The sequence below is a fragment of the Orussus abietinus genome, unplaced genomic scaffold (assembly GCF_000612105.2).
Source record: "Orussus abietinus isolate OABI.00-Male unplaced genomic scaffold, Oabi_2.0 scaffold8, whole genome shotgun sequence".
NCBI lineage: Eukaryota > Metazoa > Arthropoda > Insecta > Hymenoptera > Orussidae > Orussus > Orussus abietinus.
This window is the reverse complement of record NW_019395997.1, coordinates 806,237-826,899: the sequence shown is the minus strand read 5'-3', so window position 1 is coordinate 826,899 and position 20,663 is coordinate 806,237. Positions and strand designations below refer to the sequence as shown.

The window sequence follows — 20,663 nt, the reverse complement described above, 5'->3', positions numbered from 1 at the left end:
ACAGCGTAAGCCCTGTGATTACGATTACGAGAGTTAATAATTAATATCAATAATATATATATATCTATATCAGCGGTATAAGTAACGATAGCGTATATAAGTGTGTGTTCTGTGTATATTTATATTTTTACACGCAATCGCTTCGACCCCATGGCGCGCCTCCTGGAAAGCTCTCCCCATAGGGAAAGCTTTCCACGTCGTCCGAGCACGAACAAACCACGAAGGAACAGAACCTCCACGTTTCCCGAGGTCGAGAGACTCGAGTCTGTACTTGGGGCGGGACTCTACAACTCGTCACCACACATCAGGGAAGGTAACTCGAGACGATATTAATTGCAAAAAAAATATATATATAAGAAGAAATTATCAGGCAGCAAAGTACTCTTCTTCAAACGGCTTGAAATTTTTCAGGAACATCAAGGATCGCGATTAAGGGATTTATCGTCGAGGATCACCATCCCCGAGGTGCGGTTACACATAATCAAGGAGTTTCCGTTTCACGTTGGAGCTTCCCAGAGGCGAGGCCGAGTTTGTTCGGAAAGTGAGGAAGTTGAAGTAGAATTTGGAGAAACGAAGAGGACGAAGAGGCGCGCCGTGAGGGAAGTCCGCAGCAATCTTCTTATCATCTACCTCCTATTCTTAAGCCGGCCAGGGGGGTCGGCGTAAACTACCTCTAATCAGATAATATAAATCATACCGCACGATTACGATTCACGGTGCTCCTTGCTAGTCGGCTAATCAACATGATACTTAGGAAGGTAGTCACTCGCTTAAAAAAAAAAAAAAAAAAACTAGATAAACCTAAGCCGCTCCAAGGTCGGCGACCTCTCCTTGCTTAAATATACTCGCGATGTCCGGGCGTGTGGGTTTCCATTTTCCTCCTTATCTCTCTTTCTCTCTTATGTACAGGACTGATTTTTTTCTCCTCTGACCACGTGGGTCCCCCTTCCGACGTTACAGGTCTTCTCTCTAATCTTCCCCGTTCGTGCTGACATTCGCCCCGGCTCGTCCTATCTCCTTATCAAAGACACTTTCGGGCTCCTATCGCGCCTTCTCTCTTTCGCACCTCCCTAACAATGCCTGTATTCCGTGGTAAAACACCCCTCCACGATATTTGTACAATTATCCTCGCAAAAAGTAGGATCGAAAAGTCCGTCAATTGTCAATTAATTGTCACAAATAATTCCCGTATAAATTAATTCCCCACGAGTTCTAGCGAGAACGAGCTTTTCGAAAAATCCTGCGCAATGTTTCCTCCACGATGCGTACCTCTGTAATAATTAATTAAAAAGAAATTACAGCGATAGTACATTTTTCAATCGATCATCCAAGGTAGACAGAAACATAGAAATTAATTCCACATGACTTCTCGACCGGAGGATTGCGAGGTAAAAATACCCTGGCGAGGAGCTCCACCACCCTCGTTAGATTGCGCCGTGTTAATAATAATTAATCATTACTCGTAACGATAGCGAGTTGCGATAGCGTACTATATCGGTAGCGGTAATAAGAGTAATAGTAGCAGTACTAGCAGTACCATAGTGGCAGTGTATCGGACAAAGTTATATGCCAAGGGAGGACGAGCTGCGGAATACAATCGGAATCTGCGGAATCGGGGCGGATATCTGCGGAAATCGCACGTCGTCTCCGTCGGCTCTCCCCTCAGGAATCCCGATTCCCTACCTCGGTGAAATTTGTGCAAGGCCTCTCCCCCACGGGAGAGTAATTACATAATATATGTATAGATATATATATATAGATATATATAAACCGGGATGAGGAAAAAAAGAAGCGTTAAACGTCGCCAGGCGAGTCGAAATGACGTCGACGGGATGGCCAGAGTGTCTGGTCGCCTCCGTCCCTAGGTTATACACGGTCTTAAAAAATGTACAAAATTACCTAACGACAACTGTGTATTCGCATTATGCGTAGACGAGACTTATCCCTATCGATAGAGCGACGGTTCGCGAACGTCACCTACGGTGGCCCTGTCGGACAGATTTAAATACCCACTCCCGTGGTCAAGTAACTTGGCATAGCGACCCTCCCCCTCCTCCCGGTGCCTCCTTAGATTATCAATATTAATAATAAAATATAAAAGATCCTCGAAAGCGAGCCCATAACGGAGAAGAAAACCGCGGAGTCGCGTTTCTCGGGGTCGCCTCGGAAGTGCCGACGAACGAGGGGATCGAAGATAATATCGGAGGGTCCTTTCCTTTCTTTCGCATATCTTTCCTTCTTTTCCCATTTAACGTGGAGCTTTCGAGGTTTAGCTTCTCGTCCTCTCGCTTATCTACGGACGAGGACGGATGACTCGTGCGTGACTAGTGCGTTAAAATTAACGGGGGGGTGTCCGAATCTCGACGGATCGTGTCAGGTAGCGTCACTAAAAACGCATACACAGCGAATTGCGTTCTCTTTTTTTTTTTTTTTTTTAACAATACTCTATAAACATAAAAAGCCGCAGTTGGTAATTTTAAGCTCGACAAGGGACGCACAAATCGAGAATTTTAAGAGTGTCGAGGTACTCCGAAATGTTTTCGTTTACTTGCGTCGTATGTAACGAGGCTATTGCAATTATCGGGAATTTTCCTTCCGGAAGGAATTCCAAATGGTACTTCATATTTTTATGTATAATAGCGAGCGTTATGTAGGAAGTTAATCTGTACAATTTACTGGCTTGCTTTTTTTTTCTGCATCTTTAGTGCACGACCCGACTTGAAAGGGTACATAGGTTTAACGTGATTAATTTATACTCTCGGGTTGAATTATGATTGAACGGGAAAATTAATTCTACCGGTACGTCGCCCTTGCTGAGAGTATAAAAAAAAATGAAAGTCCCTCAGTAATTACTTTGAATTTATATAGGACCATTGGAGAAGCGCAGCGCATCTCAAGATTTGATTAACTCCGTATATCCAGCGACCAGACAATTAAAAAAATAATGCCTACCATTGATCCCTTAATTTCGATGGTACCAAAAGTCGAGACAATTCGCTGGTTTAATTTCTGTACAACCCCACCGGAAAGATCACATTTACATAATCGCGTTAAACCTGCACTTTAACAAAAACGCCCGCGACAAAGGAGCCGAGTCGTGCGGTCCTCGTCAATTCGGGTAAAACTCGGAAAAAGTTCATTAGTTCGTGTTCCTCGGAGGTCAGGATAGAATTGAAACGAGATAAGTTGCCTCTCGGTACATCCAGGGTGACAAAATATGGGCACAATTATCCCAAACGGTCACAATCGCGTATAAAGTGCCCGACATCCGACATTACCCTGCGTACCTGCGAGTACAAGTATGTACTTGGCGCGAGACTCTGCTTCAGAAGGCGCGAATACAATCGTCTCTCCACCGTTCCTCGGCTCAAACAAGACGTACGTGTGAAAAACAAAAACGGTCACCCAACTTCCCACTCGACTCTTCTCTCACCGGTAATTACTATATTACAATTACTTGAAAACGAGAGGGGAAAAAAAAAAGAAAAAAAAGGAAAAAAAAAAGAAAAACGGGGGAGAAGATCGCCGAAAAGAAAAATAAAATAAACAACCAAGACTATTAAACCAGACAATTAGTTCTATCCCATTTCTCTAAGCACTTAGAAATATCGAGTAGGACCATCGCCGCCAGTAATTCCACTCTCTCTCTCTCTCGTTACTGGATATATCTCATTAAACCCTTAACTTTGTACAACGGAGCGCGAAAGAGCGTGTGTTATATCGAACTTATCCCGTGGCTCCGTGTCGGAAGCGAGTACGCAAAGGTTCTAAAATTACCGTCTATGTATAAACGTGCACCGGTCAATGACTGAGAATCGGTATCCGATGATCCCGGCCTTTAGTCGGCACAGACCTCCCTCGTTGAGTCGAGCCGATCGCGGCCCAACAATTATTTTTTGTATTTTCTCTATATATAATAATTACGGCGATGGAGTTAGCGCCCCCCCCACCGTAATTCCTCGTGATCGTCCCCGAGGAAACCTGCGACACCCGGCTGACCCTAACAAACCGGCCGAAGGAAGCCTTCCTACCGTGATCCGCAGGTGCGAGTAACAGCGACGACGCGTTATCACTAGAGATAACCAGAGGACAAGCCAACAAGCGATATTCGTAGGAAGACTAAAAAAATAAACGGGCCCAGTACCCCGCGTAACATTTCCCGGACGATCCCCGAAAACGAGCCGGACTCGATCAGGCTCGATCACCTCTCCTGGGCTTCTAGTATATTAAAACCGTGAAATGTACACATCGCGACGTCCGGACAACCGTAGAATATAATCGAATATCTTTAACATATCCATGGAGATCCACTCCGGCGCTCCGCAAGAGATCACTTCGGCATGATCCGCTCGACCGAAGGAGGTTCAGGATACAAAGATAGCCAACCTCCGTCGAGGACCTCCATCGAGTAAAGGCGCGTCTTTTCCTGCTTGTTGTCTGATAACGCGAAGTTTGAAATCGCAAGGGTACCCGAAGACCCCTAATTCGGAGTTTACCCAGACCTGGTGAGCTCGTTAAGTTCTACCCTTTCTCTGGTCTCTACCTAATATCATGTACCTCTAGCACGACGACCGGAGTCAAGTAAAGACGCGCCATTTCCAGCATCTCTTGTCCTCCACCTCGAAGACTGAGATCGGAAGAGTACCCGAAGACCCCTAATTCAGGGTCTACCTAGACCCGGTGAGCTTACATCTTAAGTTCTACCTCTTCTCTTGTCTCTACTTCTAATATCATGTACCGCGTGGCACGACGACCGGAGTCGAGGAAAGACGCGTCCTTTCCTGCATGTTCGCCTTATAAAACGAAGACTGAAGTCGCAGGAGTACTCGAAGACCCCTTCGGGGACCGGCAAGGCCTGGTGAGCATGTACCCCGAGTTCTACTCTCGTCTCCGTTCCATGTACCACTCGACGCGATTCCCAGATCGAGATCGTAGACGTTCTTCGGGGTTCCCAGGACCTCGCCTGCATTCGTCGGTAGGATCTACGCTTCGACGGCCCTCCTAGGAGTCCTCAATTCCGGATGTCGTTCTCCTCCAGGTCCAGAATTAGCTTGCGACTTGGGTGCGACAGGAGCAGGAGAGACCCGGAAGCGTTAGAGTCGTCACTTCTGGATCGTCGAGGAGCTCTCGGTCTTGGGTACCTCGGGTTTGCCGGAGTCGGGCTTCGCCTGGACCACCCGTTCCCTGGAGATGGGGTTCCTGACCACCTCTTGGCTCCTGCCGTAGGAGCCAGAGTTCTGTCTGCTCCTCGGCTGCTGCTTCGTCAGGTCCCGCTGGCTGCTCGACGACGGCCCCTCGTTTCTTCTCTTGAAGTGGCACAATCTACCCGATCCAAAGGAACCGGCTCGGTTTCTATACTGCGACAGATTTATCGACTCGGTTCGAGGCTTCGGTTGCGATGTCCCCGTCGACCCGGTCGGCAGAGTCACGGTGCTGGACCCCCCGGAGAGCCGGCGAACCCGATTCGACGTCGTCGCCTCGGCGCCACCCGCGCTCTCGGAAACGCTGCGGTTCCGCCGCTTCGCCGCCAGCAACTTCTGGTTCGCGGCGAAACCCTGCAGCATCTCATTGATCTGGGGCTACGGAGATAAACGAAAACGCGTGAAAAAAAAAAAAAAACTGCCTAATCGTATCCAGCAGTACCTGACCAAATATCAAAACTCGGGCTTACCTCGACGACCCTGAAGTCTTCGATGCTCTTGAACTTCGAGAGGTACTCTTCGAGTTTCGGGTCCACGTGAAGTTTGTCGGCGTGCTTGTAGTACTTCAAGAACGCCCAGAACTTCTCCAGGCCGTACAATTGTCCTGAAATGTCATTATGAAATAAAGATGAAATAAATATCATATGACATTAGAATTTTAAGACGGGACGAAACCGGCGCCTGGTCAATCGTTAGAATTTTTCTCCCACGCGACCACGGGAGCCCCGACAGCGATTTAATTTTTTCTACAAAATTTAATAGAGCCACAATCGCGTGAAAAAATTTTCAAGCTATTCGGTGCACCCAGCTCATAGGAAGGTGTGATAAATGAGACCTTGGATCCGAATTTCCCGGCACCTTCAGATTTGTCGGAAGGCAGAACCACCGAGGAAACTGATCTTGATCTCCTCGATTAAACTGTCGTTACTTTATTCTAGCACGACGATACCGCCCGGCGTAGATGATACCACCAACCGAGCATCCTAATTCGTGCAGGAGTCGAAGTTAAATTGGAACCTACCGCTCTCGTAGTCGCATATCGTCTCCACCTGGAAGTCCTTATAAAGCTGAGGCCTGAATTTCTTCTCGAGGCCGTAGCTGTAGAATCGGAAGAGGCATTCCAAGCCATATCGATAGCCCTCTGCAGCGTCGGTCTTGGCGATGCTTCTGAACTCTTCGTACATGGTGCGGTTGAAGTTCTCCCTGAGGAAGAAGGACCAAAAGCGGAAGAGCGTGTTCATCTCCTGGGACTGTCCGATGCCGAGCCTCTTGCGTTCTAAAAAAGGAACGATTAATCAGCCCCAAAGTATAAGCCACTCCCACGATATCGAGTCTCCCTAACCGGGAGTATCAGAGCCATTTATTTCAACAAGTCTATTCAGTCGGGAAAAGAAGACAATATTGGTAAATCATCATAACGAGACGATATCAGTAAATCATCGAACTACCAAGATGTAACCTCGATTACCCTGAAAATCATCAATCAGCACTTGCCTTTCATACACCGAGAGTGGTACTTGTGGTACACCTGTTGAGTGAACCCGTTTTCCTGGAGCAGAGCATGGCTAGGATGCTGGAACGTGGGTAAGGACTGAGGAGCGCTTCCGTAGCTGCTGGCCAGGAATCCCTCGTTAGGACTGGTCCCTGCGCTGCTTCTGCAAGAACGAAGAGACCCCGGTGACATCCCGATCCTAGGAAAGGAGATTTAGTGTCTTTCGCGACGGAAGAAGGAACCCTCACCCCGTGGAGTAGGTCCGGGGACGGTGCTCCCTGACGTCCATGATCCACCCGACGTGGTGCTCCACCGGAGGATTATTACTGTGTCGAGTTTTGCGCTTCCTCGGAGTCCTAGGGTCCACCGAGGGTTCATCCTTCACGACGGCGAAGAAACGGGGAACGGCTCCTCGTCTTCCTCGGGTATCACTTCTGGGTCTCTCGTTCCGTCGACTTCTCTCGGGTCTGCGCTCTCGTCTTTCGGGGCCCTCCACGGCGATTGGTACCTGAAGACGTGGAAACTAATGTCACGCCACGCAAATATATCATAGCGAAAGGGTTAAGCCTTAAAATTGGACATTTCAGTCACCTGGGCCGGTAGCGACTGTGCCACCTCGAAGTCTTCCGCCAGACACGGAGGTGGAGGAGGAACTTCAGGGTTGGCCTTGCGAGGAGGAGCCTTCGGGGCCAGCTTCTCGAAGGTCTCCTGACTGACGACGTTTATGGTCTTGTAGCTTTCGTACGAGGACGCGGAGCCGTACTGCGAGGGAAGGTGTCGCCTCGTTAGCCTCCTCGCATCTCACGGTCGTCTCTCTTCCTCTACGTTAAAACTCACCCGCTGCCCGTCCGTGGTCCAGAGGTCCTCCTCGTAGAAGTAGAGACCGTCGTTGATAGCCTGCTCGAGGTCTTGGGTCATCTTGACCCTGGTGGTCCAGACGCCGGTCCGGTCGTGGCCCTCGTGTTTCGGGGCCCTCGAGGAGACCGTGGAGCTCGTCTGGGTGACGATCAGCAGCTTATCGATATCTCTATCGGACAGCTCGTAATCGTCGTCGTCCTCCGACCTGCAGTCCATATAGTCGGCGCTGAAAATCAAACGAAATGTCCAGGGTTGATAAAAACCACGATTTCCCTTGAAAAACCATAACCCGCGGATTTCTAAAAATCACGATTATAGTCACAGGGTTCATTTCTAAATATCTTAATTATTTAAATAAACTCGTTCAATTTCTAGCATTCTAGCACCAAGTCTTAGTGCACCAACAACGATAAAAACACCCACCACTCGGAGAACGCGTTATGGCGACCGGTCGGCAGGGGAGCGTCGAGTTCCTCGTCGAACTGGAAATCGAGCTCCTCCCTTTCCTCCCTCTTGACGATGCCGGTCTTCTCCTTCTCCTCGTGGCGTTCCTTCGGCGGTTTCGACCTCCTCTTCACCTGGAACAGTCATTGCCGTGAGACCTCCCCCCCTCTCTTGAACCTCTCCTTCGGGTAAATTCGCAAACAGAGCTCGAGGTTCGGTCCCAAGGCCGATCCCCCTGATAACCACCTCTCTCCAGTCGTCCTCGGGCGAGGTCTGCGTCTTTCCGTTGACCTGGACCTCCGGTGTCCGGACGGTCGTTCGAGGAACGACGTTCTCGACCGGGGCCGGGGTATCTTCGCTCGCGGGGGGCCCCAAAGTCTTTGGCATTCCCGACTCGTCTTCATCCTTTGGTCGATCATTATTCTCTTTGTCATTAATAGCGGACTCATCATCGGCTGGCCTTGCCGCCGACACGACCGGCACAAACTCTGGCACATCGGGGTTTAGGCTCTCACCTATTGACGAGGAGACGCTCTCGCACTCGCTGAGTCGTCCCGTGGATGAGGTAACACCTCCTGTACGAAGGACTCGGGGCACAGGGGGGGCAGGAACTGTCGGTAGGGGTCGCGCGGCAGGACTGAACTCGGGCTGGGGTGCGGGAGGGATTATTACCTCGTTTTGGCCGGAATGGGAGATTTCGGAAAAGCTGGAGAAGACTGGGTTTCCAGCCGCGTCCAGAATCGGCCATTTCAGGGGATCGACTTTCGTCCTGACCTGGGGAACAGAAAGTCCTGCGTCATCCACTGGAGCAAAGGTACGGCATAATCCAATACGATACGCAACATACGAAATTAATTGCGAATCGTCCATTTTTCTCGGGAACGAATGGATGAAAATAATTTCTTTTTTTAATTAAAATTGTATATTATCTTAATTCTGGACTGTATTGTTAGGAGGTCTACTATCAAACTCCATTTCTGGGACCTGAGGTCTTAAATGGTGTCAGCGAATCCTCCTATTTCTTCTAGCACGACTCGACAGTTCGGCCGTTATATAAGCGACCGCCTCGTTAGATCGTGCCGGGTCTCGGGTACTCTTCATGGTAATTCACCTGAAATCCGTCGACCATCTCCAGCTTGTTGGACTCCAGGATGGCCTCGATGACCAGAGACACGTCCGTCGTCAAAGCCTGAACGCGGTGGAAGGAGGCGATCAACGTGATCGGCAGGAAACCCTGGGCGTCCATCTTGCGTCGGAGGAAGAAGTCCCTGAGGAGGTTCTCCTCGCTGAAGTAGTACTCTCTGGAAATTCGATACCGAAAAGTCAAACGTGGCATCAGATCGGTCTCACTGTCCGCGCTCCATTCCGACGTACATCTGTTTCCTGATGTACTCCTTGACCGTCGTCTTGTCCAGGTTGACGTAATTCGTGTTGTTGAAGTAAAACGTCCCCATGTACGGCAACATGTAGGAGGGATCGGCGGTCCCGTACTTGTTCATCTGGGGGGAATTAAAATAGCCGATGAATTCGACCTCTTCGAGGTTCTACGTGGATTCTAGAGTATCCCGGCGGTTCAGATCTACTATCAATTGTATATGGAGCCTCCATGGAATGGTCAGGTCCCTCGAAGAGTCGCATCATGCTTCGCATGCGTGACCCTGGTCCTATGCTATCGCATCTACTAGACAAAGTCGACCCACCTGAGCATAGGCCACGTGGTAGTCATGATAATCCGCGTCGTGCCTGGGCCTGAAGCCTCCTCGAGAAAGGCCACGAATTCCTCTTCCTCTTCCCCTGTAACTTCTTCCACCTCTTCCACCTCTGTAGCCGTATCTCGCTCTCTCGTGATCTCTCTCCCTCGCATTTTCGTCTGCATAAAAAAATAAAAACGATCATGCTCATTCTGCCGACTGCACTCTCAGAGCCCGTTCGCAAGGTCCAAAAAAAAGACAAAAATATATTTTCACGCAATACTACACACATCATCGAGTGAACATAAATTTTCTCGTGAACCCGACACGAGATGCAACAAAAAAGGTCGCGTAGAATTTCTTTCTACGGGTCATAGTTTGCCCGAAATAATTAATCAAAGAACATCCACCCGGGTTCGTTATCATTCGTGAAAATAATATATGAATTAATTAAACGGCGAACGAGCTGGTAATCTAGAAGGAACCTCGACCCCTCACCTTCCCCGTTCTTGTCAACCTGGTTGTGGTACTTGGGCGATCGTTCCCTCTTCCCTCTGTTCTTGGCCAGGTCTATTTCCAGCGGCACCCACTTCTGCTTGTTAGCTGCAACGAATTCGAGTTAGCGAAACGCCTCGTAGAAAGGCGAAAATCGGGACCGAACGTGATAACGGAGTCCTCACCTCTCTTCTTCTTATCGCTGCCGTCCGTGTGCTCGTCGCTGTCGTCTTGGCAGTGGTTCTGCTCCTTGTTCTCCTTTCCCTTGTTCTCGGCACTGACAGGAGGGCTCTCCTTCGAGTGACTTTCCTCCACCACGCCGTTCTGCTTATGCGTGGCCACGGGAGTCCTCTTCTGCACCGAAAAGGTCCTTACTGTACTTTACCTCCAATTTACCAATAACCCTTTGTAACGTGACTTCGATAACGTTAAAACGTCGATTCCGAAGTTTCTTGCTAAATTACCCCGGCAAAACTCAACCCAACACCTTATCACCGCTCCTTCCTAACCAAAGAAAATTGTAAACTCATAAAAAAAATGATAACAACGCTCAAAGATTAATATCCTCAAATTTCACGTTAAATCACTTTTTTTCCCGGCTTGAACAGATGCGATTTAATAATGAAAAAGACAAGAAATTCCTGTGGGAGCCATCCGGGACTTCGACGAGGGTCCAGAACGCCGACCCACCGGAAGTCGCTCCAAGATACATTTCCTCTGGCAAGACTTCTACACCCACGGGGCCAGAAAAAAATACCCCGCAGGCTCTAGGACTTGCTACACCTCTGGGGTCGACCCGAGAGCCTCGAATTAAAAGGCGCTATTTAAGACAAAATTTAAATTACAAAAAGGAGAAGAAAAAAAAAGAGGAAGGATAAGATACAGACCTCGCCTTGGGCTCCGAGAGTGGGCCAATCGCCGATGTCCGTGAAGTCGCTCGCCTGGAAAGTAACCATTCGCATTAATCTCCCTTTTTCTCCAAATGTTACCTGACCTCTCTATATTTAATCTCTCTAACTCCTCTCCCGATATCGGTCCCCGGGGATACTGACGCACCTTCTGATTGAATTTTCTCCTGTCCTTCGGCGCCTTGACGATGGTTGGCAGGACGCCAGTCGACGCCCCGTTTTCTGAAAGCGAAAACAACTTATGATGTATGCGACCGCCGGAGAACTAATCATCTCGCAACACCCGAAGAGCATTGCGAGACGACCAGTACAAGCATTTCATATAAACATAATAATTAATATCAATCGATATTAAATAATCGCAATCATAATTATTCCAGGGTGTCCTTAGAGATTCTCGTTTCATCACCAGGATATGATTTTTCATATGCACGGTTTTATCGGCATAAATAAAAATAAAAATCCACCCCCACCCGAACGCTCTTTGTAAGATCGAGGGAGAGGAAATAAACGGTACGAACATTTTGCAGATATATAACGTTATGGAAATAAGCAACGAATATTAAATATTCGCAATGATTACTCCCGCGAAATTCGTGTTTTAACGACCAAGGTGATTTTTTTTTCGAGTACCAGTGCGCGGTTTTATCGGCCTGATTACGACCATTCCGACGAGCGTGACCTCGTCGGCCCCCCTCTCTCTCTCTTTCTCTCTCCATCTCGGCCGGTTACCGATAAAAATAATTCGTCAAATCGAACTACCGAGCCGGCGATATAAAGTCGCCCACGAGGGTATAAATTCGGCCGAGACCTTCGGATTTTCTCGAATCAAGTCAAAGGAGAACTTTGTCCGACCCGTCACGCACCGTCCAAATCGCGGATAATTGAATCGCGTAACGAGACCCCGAAAAAAAAAAGAAAAAAAAAAAGAGGACAATCCGTGGTAAAGAATCAGGTTGAACGGACTTCGGCGAGAGGAGAGAGACATTAAGACATCAGATATTTCCCGGCGTCGAGCCAAAATCGAGATCTAAATTAATATCTCGGGGCATTATACTCCGCGTTTTTTTCCTCCCCTTTCATCCATACCGATTCTTATCACTGCCAATCAGCTCGACTGAATACTGCATTAAACTCCCAGGATCGATATCATAACCAATTAACCCAATCGAATATTAAATTTAATTCACCGGATTGACATCATTATCGATCAGACCGGTTAAGCGTCAAATTAATATCATTACTAATCAGGCTTATTAAATAATGCACCAAATTGAATTAATAAGTGAGTATGAATCGTGATTTCCCTTTCACAAAAAAAAAGGAAAAAAAAAGTTGAGATGAAACACGTGGCAGCGTCCAAAGTCACTTCTACCCATTTCACGATTAATCGATTGCGCAATCGAAGTCGGGAGAGGGAGTGCGCCAATCGAATCCCGCAGGCCCCTCGAATCGATACCACAGTCCGAGCGATAATCGATACCCGATCGATCCATTTCCCGCGACTGCAATTAAGGCGCCTTTCGCGGAATGTCAAATCGCCGTCGATTCGTCGATTAACCTTATCAGGGCGAGACACATTCGCGGTAGGAGATATCAAAGTTAAAAAAAGGAAAGGCCGATAAATAAGAATTCTGCTAAAAGCCCGCGAGTTTCCCCGTTATCCTTGGGGCTATATCCTTGAAGCTCCGCGATCCTCATTAAACTGCAATTACCTTTAACTCGCCGACCATTGGCAGTTAATTTAACGATCGATTCGGGCGAGGGATCGTTTTTCTCGATAATGGCAAAAAGGAGTTGACCTATCAATCATAGGAATCGATTGGAAATAATTCCAAGTCCCCTCGCCCTATAGAGAGAGATATTGAACAGGTCGAACAGCTAGGTGTCATATCACGAGTACCAGCTAAATCCTTGACCAGGACAAATACCCTACCGCCTTATCAGTTAAATCCTCGACCAGGAAAAATACCATATCACCCTATCAAGTAAGTCGAAACGACCATTCCGGTCTTATCACGATCCCTATCAAGACAACCCTCGGCTACCGAGTACCCTATCGCCCTACCGCCATCCTTATCAGCCAACTCCTCGCCCAGGACTCGCGCATTCGTCTTATCAACGCTTTCTACGCACTTCTCGCGAAGGATCGATACGAGGCGGTTCGAGTTCCCTGAAAACGCAATAGGTTTCCCGATGCCATTAGATTCGCCCGGCCTTAGCCAAGGCCGTGAGTCATCGGACATATCACTTGCGTCACTGATAAACAATACCCCGGTAATAACAAGGTGTACGGATGCATAATGCAGCCAGGCGCCACGCGACAACGCCCCCTCTCTCCAAATTTCATTAATTGCACAGATAGTCACCGACAAAAAAAAAAAGAAAACAATGCAATCGCCGAATTTAAGTGCCCAGCAATAAATTTAAACGTAACACGTAGAGCATAACCTAGAAACTCGACCATTAACTCCGCCAAGAGAGAAAGGGAAAGAGAGGCGATATCCTTCGCGACGGCGTTCAAGGCACGTTTCCACCGAAAAGGAGCGATATCAAGCCGGAGTCACGATTTTTGTTATTTTAAAAAAATCTCTCCTCCCTCGTGAACATTTATGCATTTAACGACGTCCGCACGAAAATCCGCCGGCCACGTCGGGCCACGTGGCGAGATAACAGCTGACGAGCTGACTGTTTTTTCACAGTATAGGTATAATTCCCATTGAATGGATAATTTCCATGGAATAAGCTCCTTCCAGTAAATAATTTCCCATTAGCCGGGATACCAAGGAGCCCAGGGAAAAGAAATAAAAAATCAAAGTGTCCCAAAATCCCAACTCACGCTGCGGCTCGGTCCGTTCGCCCCCGTTGATCCTCATGGCGTAGTCCGGAGGTGCACTATTCCTCGACTTCATGCAACATATTTCGCTAAAGAGACCCACTGCGCCACACCGCACTGCGTTTCTTTCCACTGCGGCTGGTTTCAGGGCAGCCCGGTGCCCATTTATTTATCCCAACTCTCGCCAGAGTCGTACTCTACTCGTGGCTCGAAATTTCGCCGAGAGAAAGAAATAAAAAAAAAATATATAGAGAAGAGTACCAAGAGGCTCTTTCGATTTTTCCGAGGATCCCGAGGTTCGGACGTTCGTCCACCTCGAGGGTCCACGGCCGACTGAGGCGGTTCGAGGCGCGCCGCCCCACTAGCTCTCGCCCTGAGGGGCGCCGACAAGTGATGAGCAAAATAGGGCTTGTTGTACCTGTATCGCGGTTTTAGCGTCAAAAGACGCTTTTTATCGCTGGAAGTGAGGTTTGAGGGTAGACAAAAAAATGTGTGAAACGTGAATAGGGGGCGAAAAGTACAAGGTCGACGACAAAACTTATACCTGGCCATATTTGCGAGACCAAGACTATATAAGACCAGGAGCGATTTTGCTCATCACTCCCAACAGGTAGGACGTAAACGAGGAGGCCCAACAAATTGTCTCCCTCACCTGTCGGGATGCAATTTCGATATAGGAAACCGATAATTCCGAGCTTCTCCGAGGAAACTCCTCGAGCCGAGTTTCACGAGGGGACTCGCATCTGCCGCAAGAGCTTCAACGGCCATTCCGCGGCAGCTGAGAGGACCCGAAAAGTACAAAGGCGTGCTCGAGCTCGGGAACGAGGGGACCCATCCCGAAACTAACCGTCGACCGTCCCAAAGATGCATTTCCGAAAATATATAGGGCCAAGGTACAAGTTCACGTGGTTTTTCCCCCCGTATTACGCGGAGTCTATTGAGTTTCTCTTTTTCTTTAAGATTCGTCAAAATCATTGCGAACTCTCGAGTTTCCTCACATTCAAAAATTAATTCCCGCTGTATTAGAATTTTTCGATCTAGTAAATTCGACAATTTTCTCGCTTTCCATCCCAATTTAAATTAGCGTCATCGGTCCCCATGGCAACGGAATCGCGTCCTCTGTCGCCATGGCAACAGAGACGCGTCCCGCGCCACGTGGCTACACGTTGCTTTCCTGCAGGATACGGAGCCAGGAACGAGTCGACACGAGAATATTGCGTGCCACGTGTTAATCGTGTCACCTCCTTATCACCAGAATGACTTATCGCCCGTCGCCTTTAGGCGAGTCAAGGAAAAAGTAAAGAGAAAAGGAACAAAAGGGAATAATAATAATAATAAAAATCCATAAAATCGTCCGTGCACGTCGCGTCACGCATATCGCTGTACAAAGTATCGAAACGAGAAAACGCATAATCGGGCCCGACCGGAAAGCGTGCGGCCAAATGTCAAGTCGAACAAGTAATTAGCAACGATAATCGATAAAGTACGTATTAATAGCTCGCCGACTTTCGAAAGTCGGGGCGCATTTCGGCAACGGCGATTTCTCGTTTTTCTCTCCCCGGTTTGAACCGATCGGACTGGTCCTTGACAGTCAAAAGAAATTCAAGACTTCAAAAACGTTAAAATCGTCATTCACAAGATTTCGAAAATTTTTTTCTACGACTTGACAGAATTTTCTCTTGTGGAATAAATTAGCAACAAAAAAGCACTAATTTCTCCCACGTATCTTATTCGATTTTTGCTAAAGTGGTCGTGCCAGCTCAACAGACATGGAATTGTCTCCGTTTTACGGGCGTACCGTCGTTGCCTCCTTCACAAACGCATGCATGTACATATACGAACACAGCTCGCGATTTTCCCTTTCACCGGTCGGGCCGCGCGGAATAATCGCGTGCGGTAAATAGAGGGATATACCCGGGGGGCTCGCGAGAATGTGGAGTAACAAATAAAAAGGAGAAAGAGTAAAAACAGAAAAGAAGCCGAGACATTGGTAGCGCAAAGAGGAAAGACCTGTTCGCAGCAAATCCCTGATTATAACGTGACAGCACTTTCGAACATACCATATGGTACTCAGACCCTTAAAAAAAAAATCGTGATGTTTAAAAATCGCCGATTATAACAATGACTTTAAACAAACGGTTTAAATCGCCTCTAGGGACATAGAATATAATGAGCGACAGAAATCAGGGAACGATCTTTCCCTCTTTTTTTTTCTTGTAATTTTCCAAAAAGACTGCGCAACGCTCTCGGCCTTTTTTCATCTCCCCATGGTCACAAAAATATCCAAGGGGGGATTATCTCGGCTATAGTTGGTCCATATATCGTATCCACGGTGTATACGTATACGCAAGCCCGCGGTTCTCGCTTTTACCTCGGTCCCTCGCCTTAGGGCGGCGCATATATTTCACTCGCCGAGAGTTAACCTTCGCGCGTGCGCGACCGCTTACGAAATTCCCGTCGTCGAAATAGAAGCGCGCCTTGAGGCGGTCCCGGGGGAAAGAAGCGCGGGGGTCCCCGCACGCGGCTCCCATTTGTCAAGTTACGATGATCCCGAGGGAGGGCGACGCTAATGATCCCGGAATGCCGAGCCAGCGGGATAAACTCTTCATACCCAAGATGTAACAGAATCCACGGCATCTCCCAAGAGCCATCCCCGTTGAAAACGGAGTCGAAAACTCCGATACAATCTTCCCCCACCTTGCACCCTCCCGCCGTAATAATTCATCAGAAAAATCAGCCTAATCACTCGATTACCTTAATTTTTAACAAAACAGCGTTTACGCTATCCCGAAACTGGAGTCAAAAGTTCCCATACATTTTCCTACGATTAACCCGTAATGAATCTTACCAGAGGGGCAAAACTAATTTTTCAACGATTACAGACAAATTACGCCCTGCATAAATAAATTGTACAAGACTTCATTACCACGGGCATGAATTCCCTTACACCCCGATACATGTCTACATACTTAGATACTATGCATAAATGTACACCTACACTTGTAATCGCAAATTTCCCCTATTGACCCAGTCCCCTCTGGAATCGTAAAAGACGCAAGGGAGAAAGAAAAATAATGAGGGGAAAAAAAAAATTAAAAAAAAAATCGTTCGAAAAACCGCAAAGCAGGCCGCGGCATTCGCGGCCGGCCCGGGCGATAACGCGTTCGGGTTTTATCTCTCGGTAACCGCGGCGGAGCCATTTGTCCACGTGTCCGAAAAAAAGTCTCCACGTCGGCGCGTCTCTCGGTGGGACGTGTGCTAAAGCGATGACGCGGGCGTTATACGGCCAATTTATTCGTGTCTCCGCGGGCCGCGCTGGAAGCGAGCGAGAGGGGCCCCCACGTGACATTGACACTCGCCGCCCCCGGGCACCCCGCTAGGTTAGGTCGCGCACGCACGTGTTAAAACGCAATCCATTTTGCGTAATCGCCCTCGGTGGAAATCCACCGTGAAAAAGGCGGATCACTGACCGATTACGGGATCGATAATGAGCGATAAATCGAGGGACGAGTGGCCTTTCTCTCTGATGAAGGAATCATCGGTGGCAAACCAGTTACATACATGAGTCGTTACATGTCTCCAAAGAGAAAGAGAGAGGGATATGGAGAAATAGAGAAATAAAGAGAGAGAAAGAGAGAGAGGGCTACGTTGCACAGGCAAGATATCCTCTTAACAGATACGAGCAAAGTAAGACCGAATAGGAATCGAGGCCATCCGACGCAGAGGTGGAATAATTAATATCTTTAATGGTCGAGCGACTTTGCGGTCACACCGCCTCGGAATTGCGAGATCTGACATTTTGATCGAGCTTGACGGGGACAGAGGATACGTGGATACCTCTCTCTCCCTCCCACCACGTGTATATATGTCTACATACATTATACCGGGAACGGCGTCGAAGCCGCGTCGAGAAATCGACGGTCGTTCTGTTCGCGAGCTTGCCACCGAGGTGGAAACCCAGTGGAAGCGTATCGACTTATCTAACAGACATTCGATACACGAGGTACGTCGTCGAGAGTGAGAGTCGAGTCTGAAACCTGTTCTCAAAACGGCCGACTCAAGATCGGGTAGGGACGTAAAGGCCGCTTAAATGTGCTCCAATAATACGCCGGGGCTCGGCCGGGTTTAATTATTCACTCCCCGTGACGACTGGATCCGGCCGGGGACGATTAAACGCGTTCGCCGTGTCCAGGGGGAAAAATTAATGAAAATATGTATAACGACTATTTGAGGCCCCGCAATGAGTTTCTACGACTCGTTCGATAATAAAAATATGTGTACACGATGGAGGTTGCGAAACGCAGGGATGATCGAGTGTCGTGTTTGGGGGACAGTTTTATAGGTCATGTCGGTTGGTCAGACGTCGCTCGGTTTTCAAAGCATCGTTTTTCAGGGATTTCAAGGTATCTTTGCGACGCTTGCGTCATATATTTCGCAGCTTCGTGGACGTACTTATAGGTTATGAGACGACTAACCGCTAAGGATGACCACGAGGTGCGCGGCCAGTGGCGCCGCATCGCGGAGTCGCTCCGAACTTCCTCCCACCTATATACCCACGAAACACAAGTAGACGGGTCTTTGGATCTCCGTAACATGCCGATAAGACGATCTTACGTCACACGCGCAAAGTGCGAGAGCATCCTGGTAAGAGATCGCGCGATATACGACATAAAAACGACCCAGAGGCGCCCTCTGTAGCGATTCGACTCACCGACTCGTCCCCACTGTTGCTGTGGCTGCAAGACCCTCTTCTCCCGTTCGGCCTGTACCTCGTTAACAGGCTCCGGAGGAGGTGCAGGTGCCACCGGCGCAACTGGGGGAGCCTGCACCGGAGGAGGTGGAATCTTGGCCTTGGTCCAAGGGTTAACTGCCGGTATGGGTGCCTCGACGTACTTCACGGGTTGCGGTTCGAACTCCGAGTCCAGTCCTGGACTCTGCTCCTCCTTGTCTCTGACTCCATCCCTGACGGGTCTGTGTTCCGAGGCATTCCGATCCCGATCCCGATCCCTATCCCTGTGAGTTCGTTCGTTGCTCCCCCCGCTAGGTCCTCTCGGCAGTTGCCGCTCTCTGTGTCGATGGCGGTCTCTGTGATCTCGGAAGTCCCTGTGCTTCTCCTTCCTCCTGGCGCTTTTCGGAGCCACGGTTTGAAACTCTCCATCGCTGCTCCGATCCACGTTGACGGTCTCCTCCGCGTCCTGAAGATTATCCTTCGCGTTGGCGTCTATCGTCTCGACGTCGGTGCCCTCGTTGTACCTGGACGAGGCGGAGAGGTTACCTCGGAAGTGCCGCTCCACGTTGCTCCTCTGATAGTACGGAGCGTCGAAGCGCCTTCCGCTGGTCTTCTGGTAGGACTTCCCTCTGGATACCTGTCCGATATTCTCTTTATCGCACTCGGTCGACTGACTCCTGGCCGCCTCGCCGCTTTTGGGGTTAAGCACGCTCGCGTAAGACACGCCGGGGCCCTCCTCTCTCTCGCTGCTCCCGGCCGCCATCTTGTCCGCCATCTTGGCTGCCACCTTGGCCGCCATCTTGGACCGCTCGGCTCGAGACAAAAACACGAGGCCCGGGCACCTTCCGGCTGTTAACCTCTCAGCCGATCCTCGGGGACGCGAGACCAAGTCTCAGGCTCTCCACAAGCCTCATCAATGTCCTTTAACGGCGAGACACTCCCCGGGGTCGAGACAGTCGAGCGTTAATGTGCCATCCGGTCCGCCGAGGTGAACATGCCGAGCACGCCGCGGCTCGAGCGCATGGCCGCCACCGGATATTCTCTCTCCTCCCGACGTTACGACCCACTCGCCGGGCCCGAATGCGGACACATCAATCCTAATCGACTCCCACGGGCCCGATTCGACCGAGTCCACCCGAGCCAGGCTAGATCGAGCACTTTACCGAGCCCTGCACGCGGTCGGGGCCGAGCGCATGGCCGTCGCCACTTGCTCTCGAATCTCCGGCTCGCCGCGAAAGTTCGACCACACCATCGACTTGACGCGGTTTCGAGAGATCGAGGAGACGTTCCCGGTCCGCCGTGTCCTCCTCTTTCTCCCGCGATCTCCCGCCGCCGACTGCTTAATATGGGAGATGGGAGAGCTCGCCTCCCGCTGCGGGTCGCGGTTCTTTTTTCCCCCTTTTCTTCCCTCACCTCTTTCTATTCCTAATATTTCCTCGCGAATCTTTCGGCGCGAAACTCGCGAGCTTTCCTTTTTACACCCGGCACACGCGGCCGTTGGCACGGGCGCACTGACTCGGCGAAAATCCGCGACGGCGACTCCGAGGTGGACCGACTCCCGGGGCGACCGCTCGCGGCAGGATCGGCCGCTTCTGATTGGCTAACGAGCGCCGCGTGCGGCCTCCGGTCGGCACGCTCGCGGTTCCGGCTAGCAGACGGCACCACCTCTCGCCCTCGGCACACGGCACGATGTGTGCTGATGTGTGCTACGGACGGGAAGGAACTCTCACGCGGCACTGCTCTGGACCTTGCCGTCGTCCATCGATCCCTACGCCGACCGGCGACTCTACCGCACCCGACACCGACTCAAGAGCCCGCGGATTACGTAAAGCCGGAACATTTTCAAGGATTTTTTTTCTCACGGGAACGGAGGAGCCCGCTAACCGCGTGTCACCACCGCTGGTTTCTGGCCTCTCCGCGCGAGAGGACGGACCGTCTCGGCTTCCGGCGGCCTACCGACCCACGCTGCCCGAAACCGCCGCGCGGCAGAGCCACTGCCGCTTCCGCGA

The 20,663-nt window shown here is 49.7% G+C and overlaps 1 protein-coding gene across 3 annotated transcripts; it reads right to left on the bottom strand.

The window, feature by feature from the left end:
• Positions 1–97: 97 nt before the first annotated feature.
• LOC105699402 (la-related protein 1B) lies at positions 98–20,593 on the bottom strand. Of its 3 annotated transcripts, none has more exons than XM_012424348.2 (17): positions 18,637–20,593; positions 11,238–11,311; positions 11,069–11,122; positions 10,367–10,535; positions 10,185–10,289; positions 9,696–9,865; positions 9,370–9,494; positions 9,107–9,296; positions 8,242–8,769; positions 7,975–8,129; positions 7,531–7,777; positions 7,285–7,455; positions 6,942–7,201; positions 6,696–6,856; positions 6,223–6,477; positions 5,672–5,805; positions 98–5,579 (listed from the first exon to the last, which is right to left on the bottom strand). In XM_012424348.2, exons 1-17 carry the CDS (start codon positions 19,451–19,453, stop codon positions 5,103–5,105), a joined length of 4,092 nt encoding a protein of 1,363 aa, XP_012279771.1. In that variant the 5' UTR covers positions 19,454–20,593; the 3' UTR covers positions 98–5,102. The 3 variants fall into 3 exon arrangements, with proteins under 3 accessions (XP_012279771.1, XP_023289973.1, XP_012279772.1); XM_023434205.1 differs by having other exon boundaries at positions 10,367–10,532; XM_012424349.2 differs by lacking the exon at positions 18,637–20,593 and adding an exon at positions 13,929–14,239.
• Between the last annotated feature and the right edge of the window lie 70 nt (positions 20,594–20,663).

Coding starts and splice junctions, on each gene's coding strand:
- LOC105699402 (XM_012424348.2), bottom strand. CDS start 19,453: ATGGCGGCCAAGGTGGCAGCCAAGATGGCGGACAAGATGGCGGCCGGG. Junction 10,290..10,366: donor CAGCGATAAGAAGAAGAGAG/GTGAGGACTCCG, acceptor AATTCGTTGCAG/CTAACAAGCAGAAGTGGGTG. Junction 7,456..7,530: donor GGACCACGGACGGGCAGCGG/GTGAGTTTTAAC, acceptor CTTCCCTCGCAG/TACGGCTCCGCGTCCTCGTA.